The sequence below is a fragment of the Rhinatrema bivittatum genome, chromosome 1, assembly GCF_901001135.1.
Source record: "Rhinatrema bivittatum chromosome 1, aRhiBiv1.1, whole genome shotgun sequence".
NCBI lineage: Eukaryota > Metazoa > Chordata > Amphibia > Gymnophiona > Rhinatrematidae > Rhinatrema > Rhinatrema bivittatum.
In genome coordinates, this window is record NC_042615.1 from 787,897,684 (window position 1) to 787,920,811 (window position 23,128).

Here is a 23,128-nt window from a genome sequence, read left to right on the forward strand (position 1 = left end):
GGTTACTGTTTACATCATGTCCTCCTATTTTGACATCTATTAAGCTTCCTGGCTTCTTAGTTAACATAGATCCCACATTGTGTCCTGTCCTGTATACTGAGTACTTAATATGTGTGGATGTAATACTGCCGCCTTGTGCTTATGTGGAGAATTGTGTTCGGTGCTTAAATCCATGTATCTGTCAGTGCAGATTAGTGCATCTGGCCTTGGTTGGTTAAGCGCAGGGTACTCAGCTCAGAGCGAAGCCTCCATCACAGAAAGCAGCTGTCAGCTAGTCTGCAGCTCTCTGCTGTCTCACCAAAATTGACAAAAAGCTTTACTTTTTCATCTCAGATCAGCCAAGTATTTAAAGAAGGCCTTAATCTGTCTGCTCTTCAATTCAGGGGACAATTTTTAAAGCCATTTACGCGGGTAAATAGCGGTTTTACTGCACACTTCGGCGTGTCTGTAAATTGCTCTCCCTCCAAACAGCTAAAAGCATACCTCAGTGTCCCACAACCCGTGCGCTTTTAGCTGCATTAATTGGAGGCTTTCCTGGGGCTCATCTTATGTGGAAATTGTATTTTCAAGTCTACATATGGTATTTACCTTGAGAAATCTACCCACACAAAAAACAAGTGCAAAAGGGGCAAAAAGCTGAGGCAATTTTGAAAGGGAAAGTAGGTGTGTTCTCTTGGGAGACTGGTATGAGGTTCACGGGTAAAAAAAAAAAAAGTGCCCATGGACTTTGCCCCCTGTCTGAAGATTGCCCCCTGAAAGTCGTCATGCCAGCCATGATGGGCTTCCGCTCATTCTCAAATAAGATTTATGTATTCCAGTTCGGTTTGCTTTAGAGTTTGAGAATTGGCCTGCCTTCCTGTGAGAAGCAGAACAAGAGTTTAGGTCTCTGTGTAGGATGCATGGTGAGGACAAAATACATTCAGTCTCATGGACTCCCTGGTCATTGAAATTAATTAGTTATTTCATAGAAAACATACAAGCTCACTTCCTTTCATGCTGCTACCCAATATTTAGTTAGAACATGAGAACATGTGACCCCTATTCCACCGGCTGCTAGGACACATTTGGGGCACTTAGGGATCGGTGGGGTTATTTCTTGATGGGATGGGAAGGGGGCAGTTATAGTCTTTCAGTGCCCTTAGGCTGTTTGCAAGTCTTCTGACACCTTCCAGTAAGAAAAACATGTGGCTACATGGTCTGGTATTGAAAAATTAATCCTTTACTGAAATAACTGATGCAGATGAATAAAATAGGTAGAGTGCATTTGAAGACTAATACAAGCAAAAATAAAAGACAGTATGCAACCCCGGAATAGAATGTTTCAGAAAACATAGTCAGTGCAAATATTCCTACACTAGGGGTTAACTTCATCCACCAGTTCTGAGGTACTGTTTGGAGAATGGGGACCCTCCCAGGACTCTCTTCTTCTGGTGCCTGGTGTTCAGAGCTTTGTAGGTCCAGTAGCTTACCTGGAGCCTTCTCCTGAACAGTAGACCTTCTGGTGACTCCTTCCAAGCAGCAGTTCAGAAAGGAGATCTCCCTGTCTGGCTGTTCCTACGCCGTAAGGCAAATTCATCCCTCCTTTTGGTTTTCTCAGCCTAAAGATCCCCCTTGGACACCATGAAATCTCCCTCCTCCTAAGGGCTCCGTCCTTGAGCCTTGCCACCTTCCCAGAATGGAAGACTGGACAACAGGGGACCTGAGCCAAAGCAGGCTCATGAGTTTTGTTAAAAGCCTCTCCTTGCTAGAAAACCAGTGGGAACAATGTTATTTGAATATTGCTAAGAGTTCTATATCGGCTAACATTCTTGAAACAAATTATAAACTCTTATACCGCTGGTATCTCATGCCAGCTAAATTAAGTAAGATCTACCCCAGTCGATCTAACCAGTGCTGGAGACAATGCCACATGGAGGGTACGTTTTGTCATGTTTGGTGGACATGCCCAAAAATAATACCATTTTGGAAGTGGATTGAGAGGGTGCTCTCTGAGTTGATTAAATGGAAGGTTCCATTCCTTTCTACCATATATCTCCTCTCGGCCTATGCGAAATCGTGGCCAAAAGCAGACAAGGCGCTAATAAATTCTATGCTTTGTGCAGCTAGGCAGGAAGTGGCGGCACACTGGCAAAAGGTGTTAGCCCTCACTAATTCAGACTTCCTGAGGAGGATTTGGAATGTGCATTATTGCTCCTATTTGACAGCCACTCAGAGAGACGCTGTTGCCTTCCATATTCAAGCATGGGAACCTTTTCTTTGGTGGTATCAAAAGTTAGATTTGTGATAGTGTATTGCAACATATCTCTAAGGCTTGGGGATGATATAGATAAGACCAAGGTAGTAGTATTGACTGTATTGCATTTATCAGATTGAATATAGGCTTATTTTTTTTCTTATTTTTTACATAAGCCATCATGGGCCTTTGTGCCACGCAACCATAACGTGGTTTAAACATGGGGGAGGGGGGGGGCAGGGGATGGATAGGTTTAGGTTTTGGTTATGTTTTGGGTCTTGGAGGGAAACAAAAAACACTTGTGTTGGTTCTTTTTGGATGTTACATTGATGTATCGCAACATTTATGTCCATGGACTGGAAGATGGTTTTGCATTGTTGGGTTTATGTTATATATATATATATATATATATCTGCCAACACTAATAAAAGTCTAAATATTAAAAAAAGAACCACTCCTTGACACAACATCTCCCACTGGGGAGTATCAGGGAACACTACACACTCCTATTCTCTCACTGTCCTCATACTGCTAGCATGTGTAAAGGACACATTGGTGATAACCTTACAAACATAAGAAGCATGATGTTGGGTCAGACCAATGGTCAATTATGCCCAGCACCCTGTCTCCAGCAGTGGCCATTCTGGGTTACGTGGAAGCATCCAGCAGACCCTAAAGAGGAGATCCCTTTCTTATTCATCAGGCTTAGAAATAAGAGATGACAAGCCCCCAGGTCTCTATTTGGCTAATAATGTTAATGGACCTGTCCACCAGAAACTTGCTCAAACCATTTTAAAGCCGGCTACCTTAGAGGTCGACTGCCTGGGCTGCTGCTTCTCTGTACTCCTAGCAGCAGCCGGCTAAATATACCCCTTCCATTGCATGCAGATTTAATTCATGCATATTAATTGTAGATATCCTGAAAACCCTGGCTGCCTGGGAGTCCTCAAGGACAGGTTTGGGAATCACGGATCTTGAATGTGCATATCATCACAGGGCAAATTCTTTTGTAATCAAGGTTGGACAGGGTGGGTGGGTAATATGACAAATAAATAAATATTTATGACCCCTTTAGCACCAGACCTTATGAAAGGAATTCAGATGATATTTGAGGGTTGGAGGAAGATAACCACTTCCTCTGAAGTGTTCTAATACATTTAAAATTGGGATAACTGGGACTGCATACAGCTGGAAGAGCGTTTGTTAGCCATCTACACTAGCATACAGAACATCGTGGCTGAAACAGATTTCAATTTATCTTCCACTGGCTCATCCAAGCCATGCTAACATCCATGTTGCTTTATAATAAAATTTACTGTTAATAATAAGAACATAAGAGCATAAGAACATAAGAATTGCCATACTGGGTCAGACCGAGAATCCGTCAAGTCCAGTATCCTGTTTCCAGCATTGGTAATTAATGTCACAAGTACCAGGCAGAATCCCTAACAGTAAATAAATCCCATGCTGCTAACACTCAGGGATAAGCAGTGGCTTTCCCCCAGTCAATCTGGTTAATAACAGTTTATGGACTTCTCTCCCAGTAACTTGTCTAAAACTTTTTTAAACCTAGCTATGCTGGTACATTTAACACATCTTCTGGCAATGAATTCCAAAGTTTCTCCAATTTGCTTTAAATGTGCTGCTTACTAACTTCATGGAGTGTCCCCTACTTTTTGTATTTTTTTTAAACAAGTAAAATAACCGATTCACATTTACTCATTCTAGTTCACTCGTGATTTTCATATGCTCCCTCAGCCATCTTTTCTCCAAGCTGAACAGCCCTAATCTTTTTAGCCTTTCCTCATAGAGGAGCCATGCATCCCCTTTATTATTTTGGTTGCCCTTCTCTGTAAATTTTCCAGTTCAGCTTCTCACAGTCTGCTTGTGATTTCACAGCTTGAAATAATTTTGTATCATCTGCAAATTTGATCACCTCACTCATCATTTCCTTTTCCAAATCATTTATAAATATATTTAAAAGCACATATTAAAAATATATTATAAATCCCTGAAGTACTCCACTGTTACCTTTCTCCACTGAGACAACTGGCCATTTATTCCTACTTTATGTTTCCTATCTTATAACCAGTTTGCAATCCACAATATGACTTTTTATTTTTCTCAGGAGTCTGTCATGGGAGATTTTGTCAAATGCCTTCTGAAAATCCAAGAGCACTATATACACTGGTTCACCATTATCCACATGTTTATTAATCCCTTTAAACTAAGTAGCAGATTGGTGAGGCAAGATTCCCTTCTGTAAATGCATGCTGGGCATGTCCCATTAAACCATGTGTTTCGATATGTTTTCTGATTTTATTCTTTAGAATAGTTTATATAATTTTTCCCAACACTAACATTAGTTTTGCCAGTTTATAGTTTCCCAGTTCAATCTGGAACCCTTTTTAAAGACTGGTGTCACATTGGCTACCTTCCAATCTTCCAATAGTCAATTTTAATGATAGATTACAATTCATTTTTTAGTTCTTTCAGAACTTTAGGGTATAAACCATCTGGTCCAAGTGATTTGCTACACTTAAATTTATCAGTCTGCCTTATTTCATCATCCAGATTCACTGTGATTTGTTTCAGCTCTTCTGAATCATCATTACTCAATACAGTTTCTGGCACGGGTATCTTCCCAACATTTTCTTCAGTAAGCACCAAAGCAAAGAATTAGTTTAGTCTTTCTTTCTTTTTTTTTTAATTTTATTTTTATTGCATTTCAAAAATTTATAAGTACAGTACAATTATGGATGCTATGCATTTTACAAGCATATAGGAAAAACAACATTACATAAAGTATTAACCACATAGTATCCCATCCTTAGAAATTATAAGGAAAACAGGAGAGCCTCCCATTAAATAATTGGAGCAATAAATAGGAAACTAATTATAATTTTTAAGCTGCTTTCTTCTAAATTTTTTCCCACAATGCCAATTATGGTATCCCACTTAAAACAGTATCTACGGGTGTGTTTCCAAAAAATTCTGAAGTTGTTCCGGGGTATTGAAGATATATCTATTATCCCTATATTTTATGAGACATTTACACGGGTATCTTAAGGTAAACTGTGCCCCTCTATCTATCACCTCTTTTCTTAAGGCGATGAAATTCTTTCGACGTAACTGAGTTACTCGGGTCACATCCGGAAATATTCTTATAGGGGAACCATAAAAATTTTTTGATTGACATTTAAAATGCTGTTTTAACACTGCATCCCTATCTATAAGTGATGTAAACTGAACCAGTAATGTTGCCCTATTATCTACTTGCGCCTCGTAAGACTTTTCCATGAAGTCTGTTAAATTAAAATTTCCATTACTTTGCTGTTCTCCTTCTTGAGGTTGTTGAAGGTAGTAAATTTTTGATAGTATGGGAATAGAATTATCAGAATAATTCAAAATATTCTTTAGGTAGCTATTAAATAGATCTCTAGGTGTAGTTAAATGGATTCTTGGAAAATTTAATAGTCTCAGATTGAATTTTCTATTCTGATTCTCCAAGAATTCAATTTTTCCTTCATTTTCTATTACCGACTTTACCAAATTTGATTGAACTTTCTGTATTTCAGTTATTTGGGAATCAGCGGTTTTTGAATTCAGTTCCAATTTACCAATTCTTTCCTCTATTAAGATATTATTCTTAAGAGCTTCCTGGATCGTCTTAGTGAGGTTGTTTATTGACTTTTGCACATTCACCATCATCAATCCCAAATCCTCCATAGAGAACTTAGTTGGAACAATAATAGGCACATCCTCAATTCCAAATTTTTGTAAGTCCCGTAACTGTTTTAATGTCCCACACTCCACTTCCGATGTTAATATGGAGTGATCCTTTAACTTGACATGGGAGTTTTCTCCCATGTTCTCAGCTCCTTTAATTCCATTCACCCCTTCATCCTGAGAGTTTATAAGATCGTTTAATACAAAATCAGTTTCTGACATCCTTTTGAATGGAGGGACAGGCTTTTCTGGGGCACCGGGTGTTAGAGATGTTTCAATAGCCTGATAACCTTTCTCTTGCTCCAGAGATGTTATCTGCGGCTCCATCCGGTGTACTTGTGGGTAGAACTTGGAAGCATTCTTTAATGCTGGGTTGGGTCAATTTATTTGGCGTGGATGTTACTGAGGTTTCCCTCAATTTCGCTTTCCTCTTTGTATGAGGCATAGCGAAGCACAAAAAGATCACACTCCACAAGGGAACCCAGCTGAATACTTGAAAGTTGAATATTTAGAAGAAAACAGTACTTAGCTTAATGGTGGTGTTTCCTCGGCTGCAACCAGCAGAATTTCGTCCCTTCCGTCCCATCCCGGGCTAAGCCGGGCAAAGCCGCGCGCCCCTTGGCCGCGCACGGCTTAGCCGTCGCACCGGCGGCATCGCGCAGGCAAGGCAAATTTAAATGCCTATCCGGCTCCTCCTCCGAAGGCTGACGTCACTGCCACTCCGCCCAAGCTCACAGGAATCCTCCGGTCTCTCAGCAAAGAGAGTCCAAGATCAAAGAAAAGTTCTCGGGCCCCGAAGGACCCAGGAATACTGGTAGGCTGCAGCGGCGTCGCGCCGGTAAGGCAGGTTTAAATGCCTATCCGGCTCCTCCTCCGAAGGCTGATGTCACTGCCACTCCGCCCAAGCTCACAGGAATCCTCCGGTCTCTCAGCGAAGAGAGTCCAAGATCAAAGAAAAGTTCTCGGGCCCCGAAGGACCCAGGAATACTGGTAGGCTGCAGCGGCGTCGCGCCGGTAAGGCAGGTTTAAATGCCTATCCGGCTCCTCCTCCGAAGGCTGACGTCACTGCCACTCCGCCCAAGCTCACAGGAATCCTCCGGTCTCTCAGCGAAGAGAGTCCAAGATCAAAGAAAAGTTCTCGGGCCCCGAAGGACCCAGGAATACTGGTAGGCTGCAGCCTAGTTTAGTCTTTCTGCTATGGTCTTGTCTTCCTAAGTGCCCCTTTAACCCCCTTGATTATCTAATGGTCCATATAAACATAGAAATGACGGCAAAAAAGGACCAAATAGTCCATCCAGTCTTCCCAGCAAGCTTATGGTAGTAACTACTGGTCGTACAAACCACCTTTATAATGATCTGTTTCCCAGACTGTCAAAGTCAAGGTCCTTGTTGGTTGCTGTTTAAGTCCAATTCCCTGTTACCTTTTGCCATTGAAGCAGAGAACAATGTTGGATTTGCATCAACAGCATAAAGGCTTATTGGTTAAGGGTAGTAACTGTCACACCAGCAAGTTACACCCAAGCACTCTTTTCTTCATTCAGATCTTCTAGCTATAAGGGATCCACAGTGTTTATCCCATGCCCCTTTGAAATCTTTTACTGTTTTTGTCTTCACCACTTCTTCCGGAAGGGCATTCCAGGCATCCACAACCATTAATGTGAAGAAATATTTTCTGACATTGGTTCTGAGTCATCCTCATTGGAGTTTCATTTTGTGACTCCCTAGTTCTACTAATTTCCTTCCAAAGGAAAAGAAATTAGTAGAACTAATTGATTGTGCATTGATTGTGCATCATTAAATTGATTGTGCATCATTAAAACCTTTCAGGTAGCTGAAGGTTTATATCATATCTCCCTTGCTCCTCTCCTCCAGGGTATACATATTTAGGACCTTCAACCTCTCCTCATAAGTCATTTGATGGAGACCCACCACCATTTTGGTCACCATTCTCTGGTCTGCCTCCATCCTGTCTCTGTCCCTTTTGAGATACGATCTCCAGAACTGAACACAGTACTCCAGGTGAGGCCTCACCAAGGACCTGTACAAGGGGATTATTACCTCCTTTTCCTTACTAGTTATTCCTCTCTCAATGCAGCCCAGAATTCTTCTGGCTTTCGCTATTGCCTTGTCACATTGTTTCATCATCTTCAGATTGCTAGACACTATCACCCCAAGGACTCTTTCTTGTTCAGTGCACATCAGTGCACAACAGCCTTTCACCTCACAACAGCCTCTTTCGGATTACCACACCCCAGATGCATGACTCTGCACTTCTTGGCATTGAATCCCAGCTGCCATATCTTCACCCACTGTTCAAGCTTCCTTAAATCACGTCTCATTCTCTCTACTTCCAGCATGACAACTCTGTTGCAGATCTTAGTATCATTTGCAAATAGACAAACTTTACCTTGTATCCCTTCTGCACCGATCCTTCTGGCACTCCACATAACACTGTTTTCTCTTCAGAGCAGGTTTCATTTACCATCACATGCTGTCTTCTATCCGTCAACCAGTTTGTAATCCACGCTACCACCTTGGCGCTGACTCACAAGCTGCTCATTTTAGTCATGAGTCTTCTATGTGAGACCATATCAAAAGCTTTACTGAAATTCAAGTAAATCATATTGAGTGCTCTTCCCTGATCCAATTCTCTAGTCACCTAAACAAACAGACTATCAGATTCGTCTGACAGGACCTTCCCCTGGTGAAGCCATGCTGTCTTGATCCATGCTGTCTTGGATCAAGCAACCCATCAGATTGTATATAGTTCACTATCCTTTCCTTCAGCAGAGTCTCCATTAACCTTCCCACCACCGAGGTGAGGCTAACCAGCCTGTAGTTTCAAGCCTCCTCTCTGCTCCCACTCTTGTTAAACATGACCACCATCGCTCTTCTTTAATCACTCGGCACCACTCCTGTTTCCAAGGATCTATTGAACAGGTCACATAGTAGACCTGCCAGCACATCTCTGAGGTCTCTCAGTATCCTGGGATGAACCTCATCCAGCCCCATGGCTTTGTCCACTTTCAGTTTTCCTAGCTCTTCCCATACATTCATCTTCTCCACCCCCTTCCAGAGTCTTCCTCACAGGCTTCCTACTTCAGTTATATTTTTTAAAGTTTTTATTATGATTTTTTTGCCTCTATGGCCAGGTTCTTTTTAAATGTTCTTTTTGCTTGCCTTAAAATGTTTTACATTTAACTTGCCAATGCTTATGCTTTTTCCTATTTTCTTTAGTTGGATTTTTTTCCAATTTTTGAAATACATTCTTTTATCTAAAATAGCCTCTTTCATCTCAATTTTTAACCATGCCAGCAATCGTTTGGCCTTCCTTCCACATTTTCTATTGCATGGAATACATTTGATCTAGGCTTCCAAGACGGTATTTTTAAATAATGTCCATGTCTGATGTAAACCTTTTACCTTTGTAGCTGCACCTTTTTAGTTTTTCCTATTTTCCTCATTTTATCAAAGTCTCCTTTTTGAAAGTTAAATGCTAGAGTAGTAGATTTACTAAATGTCCTCACTCCCGCCATTAACTCAGATTTGATTGCATTATGTTCACTATTGCCGAGCAGCCCAACTACCAATACCTCTTGCACCAAATCCTACAATCCACTAAGATCTAAAGAAGCAACCTCTCTCATCGGTTCCCAGTCCAGCTGCTTCATGAAGTAGTCATTATTTTGTCTATAAACTTTACTTCCTAGCATATGCTGATGTGATATTTACCCAGTCAATATTGGAGTAATTGAAATCTCCCATTATTACTGTGCTTCCAAATTTGTTAGCTTCCCTAATTTCTGTTAGCATTTTCATTGTCCGTCTGTTCATTTTGGCCAGGTGGAAGGTAGATATTCCCACCACTATACTTTTTCCCATCACACATGGAATTTCCACCTATAAAGATTCTACTGTACATTTTGTCTCCTGCAGGAGCTTTATCCTGTTGGACTCTTTGCCATCCCGTAACATAAAGTGTCCTCCACCACCAAGTTGATCCACTCTATTATTACAATATAATTGGTATAGCAGTGTCTCATTGGTTCTCCTCTTTCCACCAGGTGTCAGAGATATCAATTCATTCTATCTCTTCATTAAGTGCTATACATTCTAACTTTCTCATCTTACTTTTTAGATTTCTGGCATTAGCATACAGACAGTTCAAGGTATGCTTTTTATTTTGTATGTACAACTTTCTTAGCAGTTGACATGGATATAAAACCTTGACCATAATACACAACCTCATCCACAATAACAATAACTCCTGGTTATCTTCTACGCTATATTTATTCATTCCATTCCAAAACCTTAGGTCAAAAAATAAGAACATAAGAATATGCCATACTGGGTCAGACCAAGGGTCCATCAAGCCCAGCATCCTGTTTCCAACAGTGGCCAATCCAGGCCATAAGAACCTGGCAAGTACCCAAAAACTAAGTCTATTCCATGTTACTGTTGCTAGCAATGGCAGTGGATATTTTCTAAGTCAACTTAATTAATAGCAGGTAATATACTTTTCCTCGAAGAACTTATCCAAACCTTTTTTAAACACAGCTATACTAACTGCACTGACTACATCCTCTGACAATAAATTCCAGAGTTTAATTGTGTGTTGAGTGAAAAAGAACTTTCTCTGATTAGTTTTAAATGTGCCACAAGCTAACTTCATGGAGTGCCCCCTAGTATTTCTATTATCTGAAAGAGTAAATAACCGATTCAAATCTAACCATTCTAGACCTCTCATGATTTTAAACACCTCTATCATATCCCCCCTCAGCTGTCTCTTCTCCAACCTGAAAAGTCCTAACCTCTTTAGTCTTTCCTCATAGGGGATCTATTCCATTCCCCTTATCATTTTGGTCGCCCTTCTCTGTATCTTCTCCATTGCAACTATATCATTTTTTAGATGCGGCGACCAGAATTGTACACAGTAATCAAGACACAGTCTCATCATGGAGCGATACAGAGGCATTATGACATTTTCCGTTTTATTCACCATTCACTTTCTAATAATTCTCATCATTCTATTTGCTTTTTGACTACCATACGGTAGCATACTGAACTGACGATTTCAATGTGTTATCCACTATGACGCCTAAATCTCTTTCTTGGGTGGTAGCACATAATATGGAACCTAACATTGTGTAACTATAGCATGGGTTATTTTTCCCTATATGCATCACCTTGCACTTATCCACATTAAATTTCATTTCCCATTTCAATGCCCAATTTTCTAGTCTCACAAGGTCTTCTTGCAATTTATCACAATCTGCTTGTGATTTAACTACTCTGAACAGTTTTGTATCATCTGCAAATTTGATTACCTCACTCGTTGTATTTCTTTCTAGATCATTTATAAATATATTGAAAAGTAAGGGTCCCAATACAGATCCCTGAGGCACTCCACTGCCCACTCCCTTCCACTGAGTAAATTGTCCATTTAATCCTACTCTCTGTTTCCTGTCTTTTAGCCAGTTTGTAATCCACGAAAGGACATCGCCACCTATCTCATGACTTTTCCTTTTCCTAGAAGCCTCTCATGAGGAACTTTGTCAAATGCCTTCTGAAAATCCAAGTACAATCCAATTCCTTCTACAAGTCTCATTTCCCCAAATCAACCAGATTGGTCATGACACGAGAGGGTTCTTCCCAACGCAGGCCCGATCTTATAGAACATGTTACCCCTTGACCTCAGATTACTATCCAATAATAAAGATTTCTAAAAAGCTCTAAACATCACCTTTTCAAGTTAGCTTTTCTGGATCGAAATAAAATGCTATCCCAATAAGTTTAGTTTTTTTTCTTTATCCATTGTTATATAATTTGTTGTTTCAAGTAATTCCAGTTTTATTTATTGTAGTTATTTCTTTTATTCTTTTATATTTGTTTATTATTTTATGTCCATCTATCTAATTATGTATATTTTCTTTGAACCCGCTCCAAACATTGGAGGTCATGGGAAATAAATAGTTTATAGTTTATAGTTTATTTTGGTTTTATATACAATTACATCAATCAAAATAGACCATCACAACAGTGTACATTTCACATGCAATCTATTATAATACAATAAGTACAATTTGTATTAAAAACTATTAAATCTAGCAATAAAATATACCTATAACCTTAAAATTAACATATATATAATTCCTAAAACATTAATGTACTAAAATTAACTAAATGCAATTCATAAAACAATAAATACTAAAATTAGCTGAATATCAAAACAGTAAATGTAGCTAGATCTTAACTTCTCCAGCTTCTGCGTAAGTGCATTTAAAAACCAATGTCTTTAGGTCTACTTTAAATTTTTTTATGTCTACTTGTAATCTTAGGTCAGCCTGCAAAGTATTTATTTAAATACTTTTAAATAAAACAAACAAGCAAATAAATAAATAAATAAACAAACAAACAGATAAATACATAATTTGGAATCTTTTAACTCAATTGTTTCTTTATTTTTAGGTGCATGGACTACATTTGCTTTTATTGGAACCTCTCGGGATGCCCTAACTCCCTTATTTAATTATCCTTTGAAGATACCTCCCTCTGAACAATTGTTGCTGAGCAACTGTTGGCTTTTCCCCATGTTTTAGTTTAAAAGCAGCTCCTTTGTAAAGGTTAGGACTAGCAGCCTGGTTCGACCTTGGTTAAGGTGGAGCCCATCCTTTTGGAATAGTCTCCGCCTTCCCCAAAATGTTGCCCAGTTCCTACCAAAACTAAAGCTCTCTTCTCTGCATCATCTGTCACTTGATGCTACCCTTTTAAGCTTGGAAAGAGGCATAGGAAAGGTATGATTATTCTACACAATAGTTGATAAATTAAGATATTTAAATTAGAAATATTCCTGCTATATCAATGCACATTACTAGAAAATTATACTTGTCTCTGCAGTCAAATTATATTCAGATTACATTATCCCTAAAATAAAATGGTGGAGAACAACAATGTGGGGATTTTTGTGCCTGTTGAGATTTCATATTACACACCGACCTCTTTTCCCTTACAATCCTTGAACCTACAGGTAGGTGGCAGGCTAACGCCTGCTGTGCTCTACAGTTTTTGGCAGCTAGACCTGAACAGGTTAATCTGCTTGTATACCCCAAAACAAGGCTTGGAGTGCATGCTTGCCCGCTTTCCACAAGGTGGTATAATATTGCAGGATTCTATATTGCTATTGGTCAGGAAATTGATGCCCTAAGCTTTCATTGGTTGTACATGTCCAGCTCCAGAATGACCCAACTCAGAATTTGCCAGAAAATCTCAGTCTTTGGTTGGGGGTGTTCAGCAATGCAGGATCTCTGCCAAAGCCTTTTTCCAAGTCTAGACATTTTTGTGGGGGACAATCTTTCATGAGCCTCTCCAGGCACTGATCAGTACAGTCAAATTTGGCTAAGCATTAACTATATGAATACTTATTATTTTACCTGTTGGCTATTTGTGAATTACATCTTTTCTTTGTTCATTGTTTTTGCTATTTGTTAATAAATTTTAGTTTCTGAGCTCTGTCATTTGACTGATTGATGATCCCAGTATTTTTTGTATTGAGTTTATAGGTGCATTTCCAGGAACTGTGTGAAGTCTCCTTGGATGGTGTGAAGTCTCAGTATCCCTAGAAACCACCCAGGGATAGCTTGCAGGCAGGGTCCTTGCCCAAAGGCAAGTGGAAACTCAGCTGGTGGGTGGGTTGGAGGCTGCCAGTGTAGGGACACATGTGCAGGTGCAGACAGAGCTGAGTAGTGCTTGGCAGGACACTATGAGCATGGACAGGGTTAACCATGAGTGGGAGTTAGGGGTAGCACTACGACCATACATGACAAATACAGATAATGACCAGGAAATAAATGCACAGTAAAAAGACTTAGTAATTAAATGACTCTTGAACTCTTTATCTTTGTAGCTGCACCTTTTATTTTTTTTTTCTGTTTTTCTCATTTCATCAACTGACAGTAACATAGTGAGTGCTTCGAGGAGAATCAATTTAAGGTCTCTAGATTTGGTATATTCCATATGTCACATTGTCAGACCTTTCATTCTATTGCTTGTCTTTCACATTCTGATTTAGAGGAGATAGTAATGGTTAAAATTTTGGAAAATGCCTCTTACTTAGCCATTTCTACCATTATGAATCAAACTAAATCAGGGCATTGATGTGCTACCTCTCATCATGACCCCATGCATCCATCACATTGATACATGCAAAGTATAAAAACAGTAGGAGCATCTGAAGAGGAGATCTTTATTAGAACCCCATGCATCCATCACACTGATACATGTCAAGTATGCCTACAGTATGTTCAGGTGAAGAATGACTCACTCTTCATCGGATTCCCATACATACAACATACTGATACTTAAAATATGAACATGTTATGATTCGCTGATGAGGAGATCTTTATCAAATTCCATGCATCCATCACACTGATACATGTCAAGTATGCCTACAGTATGTTCAGGTGAAGAATGACTCACTCTTCATTGGATTCCCATTCATCCAACATACTGATACTTAAAGTATGAACATGTTATGATTCGCTGATGAGGAGATCTTTATCAAATTCCATGCATCCATCACACTGATACATGTCAAGTATGCCTACAGTATGTTCAGGTGAAGAATGACTCACTCTTCATTGGATTCCCATTCATCCAAAAAACTGATACTTAAAGTATGAACATGTTATGATTCGCTGATGAGGAGATCTTAATCAGAATTCCATGCATCCATTACACTGATACATGTGATGAATGAAAACAGTGCGAGACACTGGCGAGAGGATTTTCATCAGAACCCCATGCATTCTTTACCATCATAATGACACATGTATGAAGTATGAATACAGTACGAGAAACTGAAGAATAGACTTTGGAAAAGAGATTTTTTAAAACAGTGGGTATGGGCATAGGAAAAAGGTGCATTCCTTTTTATTCCCAAAATTGTAAAAATAAGAAATAAAATATATTAGGACAGAAAATAGAATGAAAGTGACCTCAGAATAAGAACTAAAGGCAAGTTGATGTTTCGTAGGATTTTGGAAACAGCTGAAACTGTTATTTTAATGCATGGAATTCATGCTTGCATGCTGAATATGTAAATTAGCGCTATCAAGATCGCATACACCTAACGATGACTTCTTCTGCAATTTACCTCAGTCTGGATGTACCAGCTGAATACTAATAGCTTCATCATAATCAAATAAGTGCTATGGAAATTGTATTGCTCCATTTTAGTAATAGTTGTTGCCTCTAAGTGTTTTGAAAAAACAGAAATTATTTGAAACCTCACCAATACTTTTTATGTTGTTCTTCTTCTTCAGATACTTTGAATTTTATGAAGGTCCTTTTGAATTCAATTCCACAAAATGTCTGGAACTAAGGCGAGACATTATGGATGTGAAAGGGCTGGCTATGTAAGTAAAAGAGATCAAACTATACCGTGGAAAACTCTTACAGCCTGTTAGAGATGGGTGGATCAGCGGAATAGAAATTGTGGCCATAAATAAAAACATGCCTACATAAGAGCACGATGTTCAGCTGCTAGGATTTCCAGGCAGGCAGCAGTTCCCTGATTCGATTGGACTGTGACTATATCCTGTCTGATGTCACTGTCTGACGAGACAACCAGTTGTGAGCTTTGGCTTCCATGTGACACGCAGGCCCCCTGAAGGTCTCGGTTTTGCATGGTAACTCTTATCAGTGGAGGGACCAGGAGAGGTTTATGACTGATGGTGGCAAAATCAGGGGATCCTGATGATCAGTACTGCGTGATATGCACTCTGGCTTGCTCTGGGCATTCTTCATCACATGTCGAACGGTAGACAATGGAACCACCTGGCCTTCAGGTCTAGCACATCTTGATAGATAAACTTGCACCATAAGTCAGCATTTTGTTTTGATCTTAAACTCTAGGACAAACCCAGAAATGAAATAACAATCACACTTGAGTGCCTCATTTTGGATGTATTAAAGGTTCTTAAGTCTCTTTCTGCAATATGTATTGGTAGCACAGCTTTGCTGCTGTCGTTTAGCTGGCTAGTGGGGAGAAGGCGTTGCATTTGTGCCATTCTTCAGCCTTGTATTATAGGAGAAGGGTGGGGTGGGAGGGGTCCTGTTCATTGTTCTATCAGAGTACAAGTATAGCTCGTACTACTCCTGCTTATCATTTCTGTAGTGCTGCTAGATGGTGTACGCACTATGCAGCACTATACAGATCCACAGACTTCATTCGAAACAGAAGCCAGCTTTTATTGCAGCACTGTTTTAAAGTAATAGCGACGCTAAATGTTCCCTGTGGCTTTGCAACACGAAAATAATTTTTAAAGGAAAGTTATTCAAAACTGGTATGTATTTAATTTGATTTATTTGCTTTGAAATTTGTGAGGTTTTTTTTCTGGTGCAGCAAACTCTTTACCCTTTGACTTCTCATTGAGCCTATCAGGGAGTTGCAGCAGGAATAAGTGCTCCCTGATAGGCTCAGCAGGAGGTTGGGCAACATAGGTTGGGGAGGATAAGATCTCTAGGCACTTTCCAAGCCCCAAAGCGTATCCTGAATAATGTTTCCGTCTGAATCCATGTCATAAGGAACAGGCTAATCCAGTCCTAGTTTTACCCTGTTGCATGCAGGGACTTGTAGTTCTGGTTTTCATAGGAAAATTAATGGGACAGTTAGAATTACCATTTCCTGATGGGAGCTTTCAGATGGTATTTGTAATCCACAACTCATCTCTCCTTCTTTCTCTGTGCACCACACTTTCCCAAGTCATTCCTTCCAGCAAGCTGTTACACATCAAGGGGAGGTACCTGCTACATCTCCAACCAATTCCTCTGGCTTGGCTCGTTGCAGAGGTCTGTTCCCAGGAACTCCTTCCTCAGATACCCAGTCCCTTACAAAAGGAAAACACTCCTTTTTATTCCAAACATACTCACGCTGCCATTGGCTACTACCACTCGGGTCACTCACATCACTAACACACCCACCTATTGTGTATGCCCTAGCAACTTACTCTGGAGTTTCCACAATTTGACCATAAGCTAAATTTTTCAGCCTTCAGAAAAAACTCACATAACCAAACCCCTATGGGAAGGACTCCTCCTACTAGCCAACCCCTTCTTGTGTCCTCAGGATGAACTCATTGAACCAGGATATTCCCTGTTGTAAAGTATAGAAATGCGCTTTTAACCTCAGAGTCTAGAAATAGCTTAAGCCCATAAGCTCATACACCTAGTGACCCATAGGGTTACATCCTTATGACAGGGAGCCAGGGGGCAACCCTAAAACTGAAGATGTCTTTAATGCCAGGTAGTACTGGTTGGTATTTTTTTTGCTTCTAATGTGTGCTAACTTGGAATTTTTTTTAGTGAACTTGCAGTGGGTATTCCACAGAGGCAGATTCACACAGCTCTGAAAGATTTACTGCTACGGTTAGGATGGCCAGTTCACTCCATTTTTTTTTTCATTGACAGGCTGATCCAGTCTTGGCTTTAGATGGCCGCATATCTGTAGTTCCTGCTTTTCCTAGGGAAATCATAACTGCAAGGCCAATGTAGGCAGCGGCTAAAACCAGAACTGGATTAGTCTGTTGGTTTAAAAAAAAAAAATGAAAAAGGAATTAGCTGGCTACCTGAGTGACGGTCCATTGAACTGATACTGTAATTCACGGTGAGATCACTGGCACCTCTTGGGAAAGTAGGAATATTTATTCTTTGTTTTTTAAATTGAGTCCATGCTGCCTATGCTTTATTTATTTATTTATTTATTTATTTATTTATTTATTCATTCATTCATTCATTCAAGGGTGAAGCAATCGGATTTATTTGATAGGTGGAAAAGCCTAGGAGTATGCAAATGGGAAATGAACGTGACAGAATCCAACATCTTCAAGTGAGTGGGATCACTGTGGGTGGCCATGTTTCAGAAAGTCCTAGTGAGTCAGAAACTCCGGAATAATCTCCTTTGAAAGAACATGGCAGTCAGATGGCCACAGACTGACTATTCTAGGCCTGACTGGTAAAGAAAACACCCCTGACAAGCCAATCTCTTCATCTGCATTAATGCAGTTAGAGGGCGGGGGGGGGGGGGAAGCTGGTAAAGGGCAGGGGCTTTCTTTTTTTTTGGCTGCTTGTGGATGTTTAAGAACTGGTGGAAATAAAAAAAAAATCAGAACTGTTAAACTTGTGCTGATGTAACATATGGAAAGTAGGCCAACAAGCCTATCCCCCACCAACCCCATAACCCTGCAACCAGGAGGTGATTAAAGGGGATCCTGCACACAGTGGGTCAGTGAATGGCAGGAAAGGAGATGTGACCCCTGTAATATCTGCCTTGAACAAATATCTCCTTTGAGAGTGCCCCCTAATCTCCCTTAGCATGCTCAGAGCCTCCCCCTCAGCATACAGCAGGTTATTTTGAGACAGCCAGAGTGCAGCATTTGCTAAAATTGTATGCAGAGCGCTTCAGATGCATTTTATCAAGCCTGCTGTACTGGGTGCCCTCTAACCCTTGCTCCTGTCTTTTGGTAGGTCTGCTCTCTCCAGATGTTGCAACGCACCTTCCTTCATGTTCACTACGCAAAGGAATACTCCTCTGGGATCAAAGCTGAAGTATGAAGTGGACAGCAGCGGGATATTTCACATCAATCCCGAAATCTTCCAAATCTTTCCAAAGGTGCTTTGAACTTCCCTTTAGTGTTCGTCAAATGACCGGTCCTTTCGTTGGTGGGGGATGTGCACAGCGGGACCAAGCCTTGCAGAGCTCCCATTGCGATCTTCAGAGGCAAAGGTTTTCAAATTGCTCCTCCCGCGCCCATCTGAAAACCCTTTGTCCGCCGGCCTCAGCTGAGGGCACCATTCATGCACTTTGGCCGCCAGTTGATTCAGATACAGAACCCTGCATTTTCGGCGATTTTGTTTTTTTCACCTCGTCTCGCGGAATTTAGAAGGCGAGGTTCGGCGGTGCAGTTGGGGTTTCTCCACACAGCAGGGAATTAAACCCCGCAGCAGTGTGGGCTCAGAGCTGCAGAGTATGCTGAGGCTAGCAAGGCCATTTATTTATGAAGCAATTTCACCGTGCGAAGCTTGGCTCTCTGGAGCACGAGGGACGCGAAAGCCTTAAGTCGCAGGACGTGCTGCACCATCGTAACATTAAGCCTGTGCTGGGTGCATCATTAAGTAAAAGCAGAGGACAGTACAGGGCTTTTCCCACGGCACCTCCACTTACCATTTCAAGACTGTAATAAATATATCCACTAACGAATCTGACTCTTTTTTTTTTTTTTGGCATAAAGATGCTTTCTGGAGACCCAATTTTACTGGAGTCTCGAAGGGAGCTTAGCATGCCAGAGATGCCAGCACGATGCTAGAGATTTGGCGGGCTGAAGAAATTAACATTTTGCGCTACCAAAGGGATTTCTTCTCCTTCTCAGGCTTCTTCCATTCCTAGGGGCGACAGTGTTGCTCTAGTGTCCCTCTCTCTCCCTCCGTCTCTCTAAATGTTATGTAGGTTGAAATGCTTTCCAAGGGTTAATGGTGCTGAAGCAACAGCACCACAAACCCTCAAAAGGAAAATATGACATTTAAATGGAAAGTTCTTGTCGCCTCAGGTTCCGGTCATTATTGCTGGGTGCTTCTTCCTGCTGCCCTTTGATTCCCCCCCCCCCCCCCTCTTCTTTCCCTCGCCTTCCCTATGAGGCCTCTCAGGGGGAGCTGCTTCATGAGCACAGCCAGTGGGTCAAGAGCAGCAGTGGCCTCCATCTTCCGATTTCCACTCCAGCTGCAATGGGAAAAAGGAAGCGAGTTGGAAAAGTTGACGGGTTGCTGGCCAACAGGTTCCAGGTTGTTGACCTGAAGTGGCCTGGCAGAAAATCACCACCAAGTAGAGGGCTCCCTGATAGGGCTGCAGAGGAGGGTATGGACCGCCAGCAGCTGCGTATTACTATGTACCAAGTCCTAAGTCATGGAAAAAATATGCTGACGGCATTGACATACTCTAGTACTCTAGTCAGAAAGACATGTAAAAATTAAAGGCATTTGTGCTAAAAATATTACAAGGGACTTTTAGTCTGAATGAGCTGTAAACATACAAGGGTAGATATTCAGACATAGCAGTCTATGTAAGATACCCTGATAAGGCTTCTGTGGCTAACTTACAAGGGATATTCAGCAGCATATCACGCCCACTGCTCACCAACTAACTATCCAGCTAACTACTTAGGTGGATCTGTGAATTATTAGGCTAAGTGGTGGCTGCTGAACATAGCCGGATATTCAGCAGCTGCCTTTTAGCCAGATAAGTCGCTACTTATTCGGCTAAGTAGCGTTCAGCGTTTCTTCAACTTCGGGGTCTCAGTTTCCAAGTTCAAATCTCAGTGTGCTTAATGCAACCCTTCATTTTGAGGCAAATAAAATGACAACCAATTGAAACTATGTGATCACAGTTGTGTACTCGCTCTTTAACATACTTGGCTAACAATATGATATAAGAACAATATTATTACTATTATTCCTTGTCTTATGTCTCTGGCATGTTTCAACATAGCAGAACTGTATAGCTAATGTCAAGGACTGTTACGGGAAATTATTTGAGCGAGGTGCTATCAGATAGTTGGTTCCTTCAGAAAGTATCTACTGGGTAGACTTACATGTGTTTAGTACAAAATATTTATGAAAAACTACAGATGCTACAGCTCTTACAAGCAAACACATGCACACACACCTTGTATAATTTAAGTATAACTTATTTCATATTTTCACCAAAAGGATACAGTGTAGGCCAGGGTTGGCGATTCATACTTCTCTTATACTTATCTATCCCTTGACTTTCTCTCTCTAATGCCCTCTTGGTCTGAAGTCTTTGCACCTTGGCCTTAGGAATGCCTCTCAGGATCTGGGGTTGTCTTCGCCGCCTTAACATCTTCTGGTGTATCTGCTAGAAATGTGGTTGAAGAATCAACTTGCTTCCTAAAGCTTGTTTTATAGAGGTTTTCTCCATAGACTAGATTGTCTCTTAATTCATTGGTGGTGGCGGATATTTTGATAGCTTATAAATGGTTCCTTGTTGACTTCTTTATGATTGATGGGGTCTGGGTGGGGTGTTTTGTTGACTTCATAATGATTGATGGGGAGTGTTTGCCATCTTGAGTCCCACACCTATATCTGTGAGTTTGTAGCCCCGCCTCCCTCACCAGTGTACGTGCAATGTTAAAGGAGTTTGACTGTGTGCCAGTGGCTACTGGTCCTTATCTCATGTTCCATCTGGCTTGTTAGGCTCATGTTTGCTTGTTGTGGAAAGTTCCATGCTGAAAGTCCTTTTAATATTCTTCTTGAGGCCTACCTCTTTCTAGGTGCAAGGGAAGACAAACCAAGTATCCTGGCCTACCTCATCCTATTCTTATATGCTAAGCCTTAATCTCAACCCCAAGCTCTACCATAACAGGATCATTTTGAATGCACAGTAACATTCTCCAGGAAATGCACTGTATGCCTATAATGCAACCTTCCCTCTCACCAATATCTGCTATTACTTACATAGTAATCCAGCTTTCACTCTGTAACCCAGAAGAGCTTGCAGGCCCTGAGATCCTAACATGACTTCTAATGCATTTTGTGAATTGGTAAAATGGGCTTCACACACAAAAGAGTTAATATAACCAGCTGTATCTGCATACCCAGACAAGTTTCATTCTGGCCAACTCTGTCAACCCAAACTGGCAGGAATGTGATATGACCCAGTAATATCTTTTGGCCTATCCTGGTTTTTGAACTTCCATCCCAATCTGGTATTTGAACTTCCACCCCAATGCACTTTGATATTTGTAGTCATTCTTTTTCCATTCTTCTACCTTTTCGACAAGTGGGTAGGGAGGATATCGAAAAGCCAGGATGGGCTAAAACTTACATCACATCATATCCCTGTAATGGTTCCATTTGTACTTTAGTAATTTTACTTTTTTTTTAACTGTAGGAAATGCCGTATTACCGTTCCCAGTTTAAGAAGTGTGCTGTGGTCGGGAATGGAGGCATACTGAAGAAGAGCCATTGTGGCAGGGAGATCGATAATGCAGATTTCGTCTTTCGGTAACTCGAGTAGTGTTGTGCTCCTTTGAACTTTGCATCACATTCTTTGCTTTGAAATCATGTCCATGGAGAAAGGGAAGGGCTGTGCTTTGTTTTGAGATTCCTCTTGTCTCTAAGAGTAGCTCAAGTGTCACGCTGTCAAGGATGTGCCCTTTGTTTTTTTGACCCGACAGTTTTCTACTGCCTGCACTGTGCTTCCAGCTCAATCAGAACCAGAGCTGGGATTCTGGTGCCATGAGCCTTCATTTGCAGCAATCCAGGGATTTCTTCTCATATTTTTATGTCTCCACCAACATACATTGTAGAAACAATCCTTGGTCAGCCAAGCACCAGGGCTCCTTCTGGAACCCTGCAATCATGGGCCCTGAATCTGGCCTCTAGGGGTCACCCTTCAGCAACGACCATGACTCTAAATTCACGCTTATTCCCACCTCCCCATCCAAAAGGCTGTGAGCGTTGACTTTGCAGCATCTCTAGCCCCAGCTGACCCAGGGGGCAGAAGATCCAAATCGAGGCTGGCCCAGGATGTGCGTCTCAATTTCACACAATTATTATGCTGCTATAAGCTGTTTATACTTTTGTTTTGTGATACATTATTTGATCTTTGGTTCAGAAGTATGAGAATGTGATGTGTGGTTAGGATTACATAAAAGACTTACCATGCTGCTGAGAATCACAAAAATATCTTAGAATACATCTTCTGTGCTGCACTGTTAGGTCTTCAGCACCACCTAGTGACTATAGGGTCACTGTGTATTATAGACATGTTTTATTATAGGAACTGTTTTATTATTTAATATGTGTGACATGTAAATTGCTTATTTAAAATGATTCTCCAGACTTAATCTAAACCCAATAACTGACTGCATCTTCCTGCATTTTTGATTACATGGATCTATGATTTTCTTTGTAGGTCTGATACTCCTTAGCAATTATATTGCAAGAGAGGGGTTTATTCTGGTTGTGGTCCGGTGCAGTAGGGTGGCTAATTCCAGTCTTCAAGAGACACAAACAGCTCTGGTTTTCAGGATGTCTACAATGAATATGCATGAAATACATTTTGCATGCACTACTGCCATTGTATGCAAATAT

At 40.8% G+C, this 23,128-nt stretch overlaps 1 protein-coding gene across 2 annotated transcripts in view; it reads left to right on the top strand.

Annotated features, from left to right (window-relative positions):
- The window catches only part of ST8SIA5 (ST8 alpha-N-acetyl-neuraminide alpha-2,8-sialyltransferase 5), a 139,528-nt gene that overhangs the window by 103,125 nt on the left and 13,275 nt on the right, over positions 1-23,128 (top strand). For both annotated transcript variants that reach the window (XM_029580616.1, XM_029580615.1), the window contains 4 exons: positions 15,283-15,375; positions 17,760-17,846; positions 18,485-18,629; positions 21,924-22,036. In XM_029580616.1, coding sequence (XP_029436476.1) covers positions 15,283-15,375; positions 17,760-17,846; positions 18,485-18,629; positions 21,924-22,036 — 438 coding nt within the window. The remainder of the gene's footprint in view (positions 1-15,282; positions 15,376-17,759; positions 17,847-18,484; positions 18,630-21,923; positions 22,037-23,128) is intronic.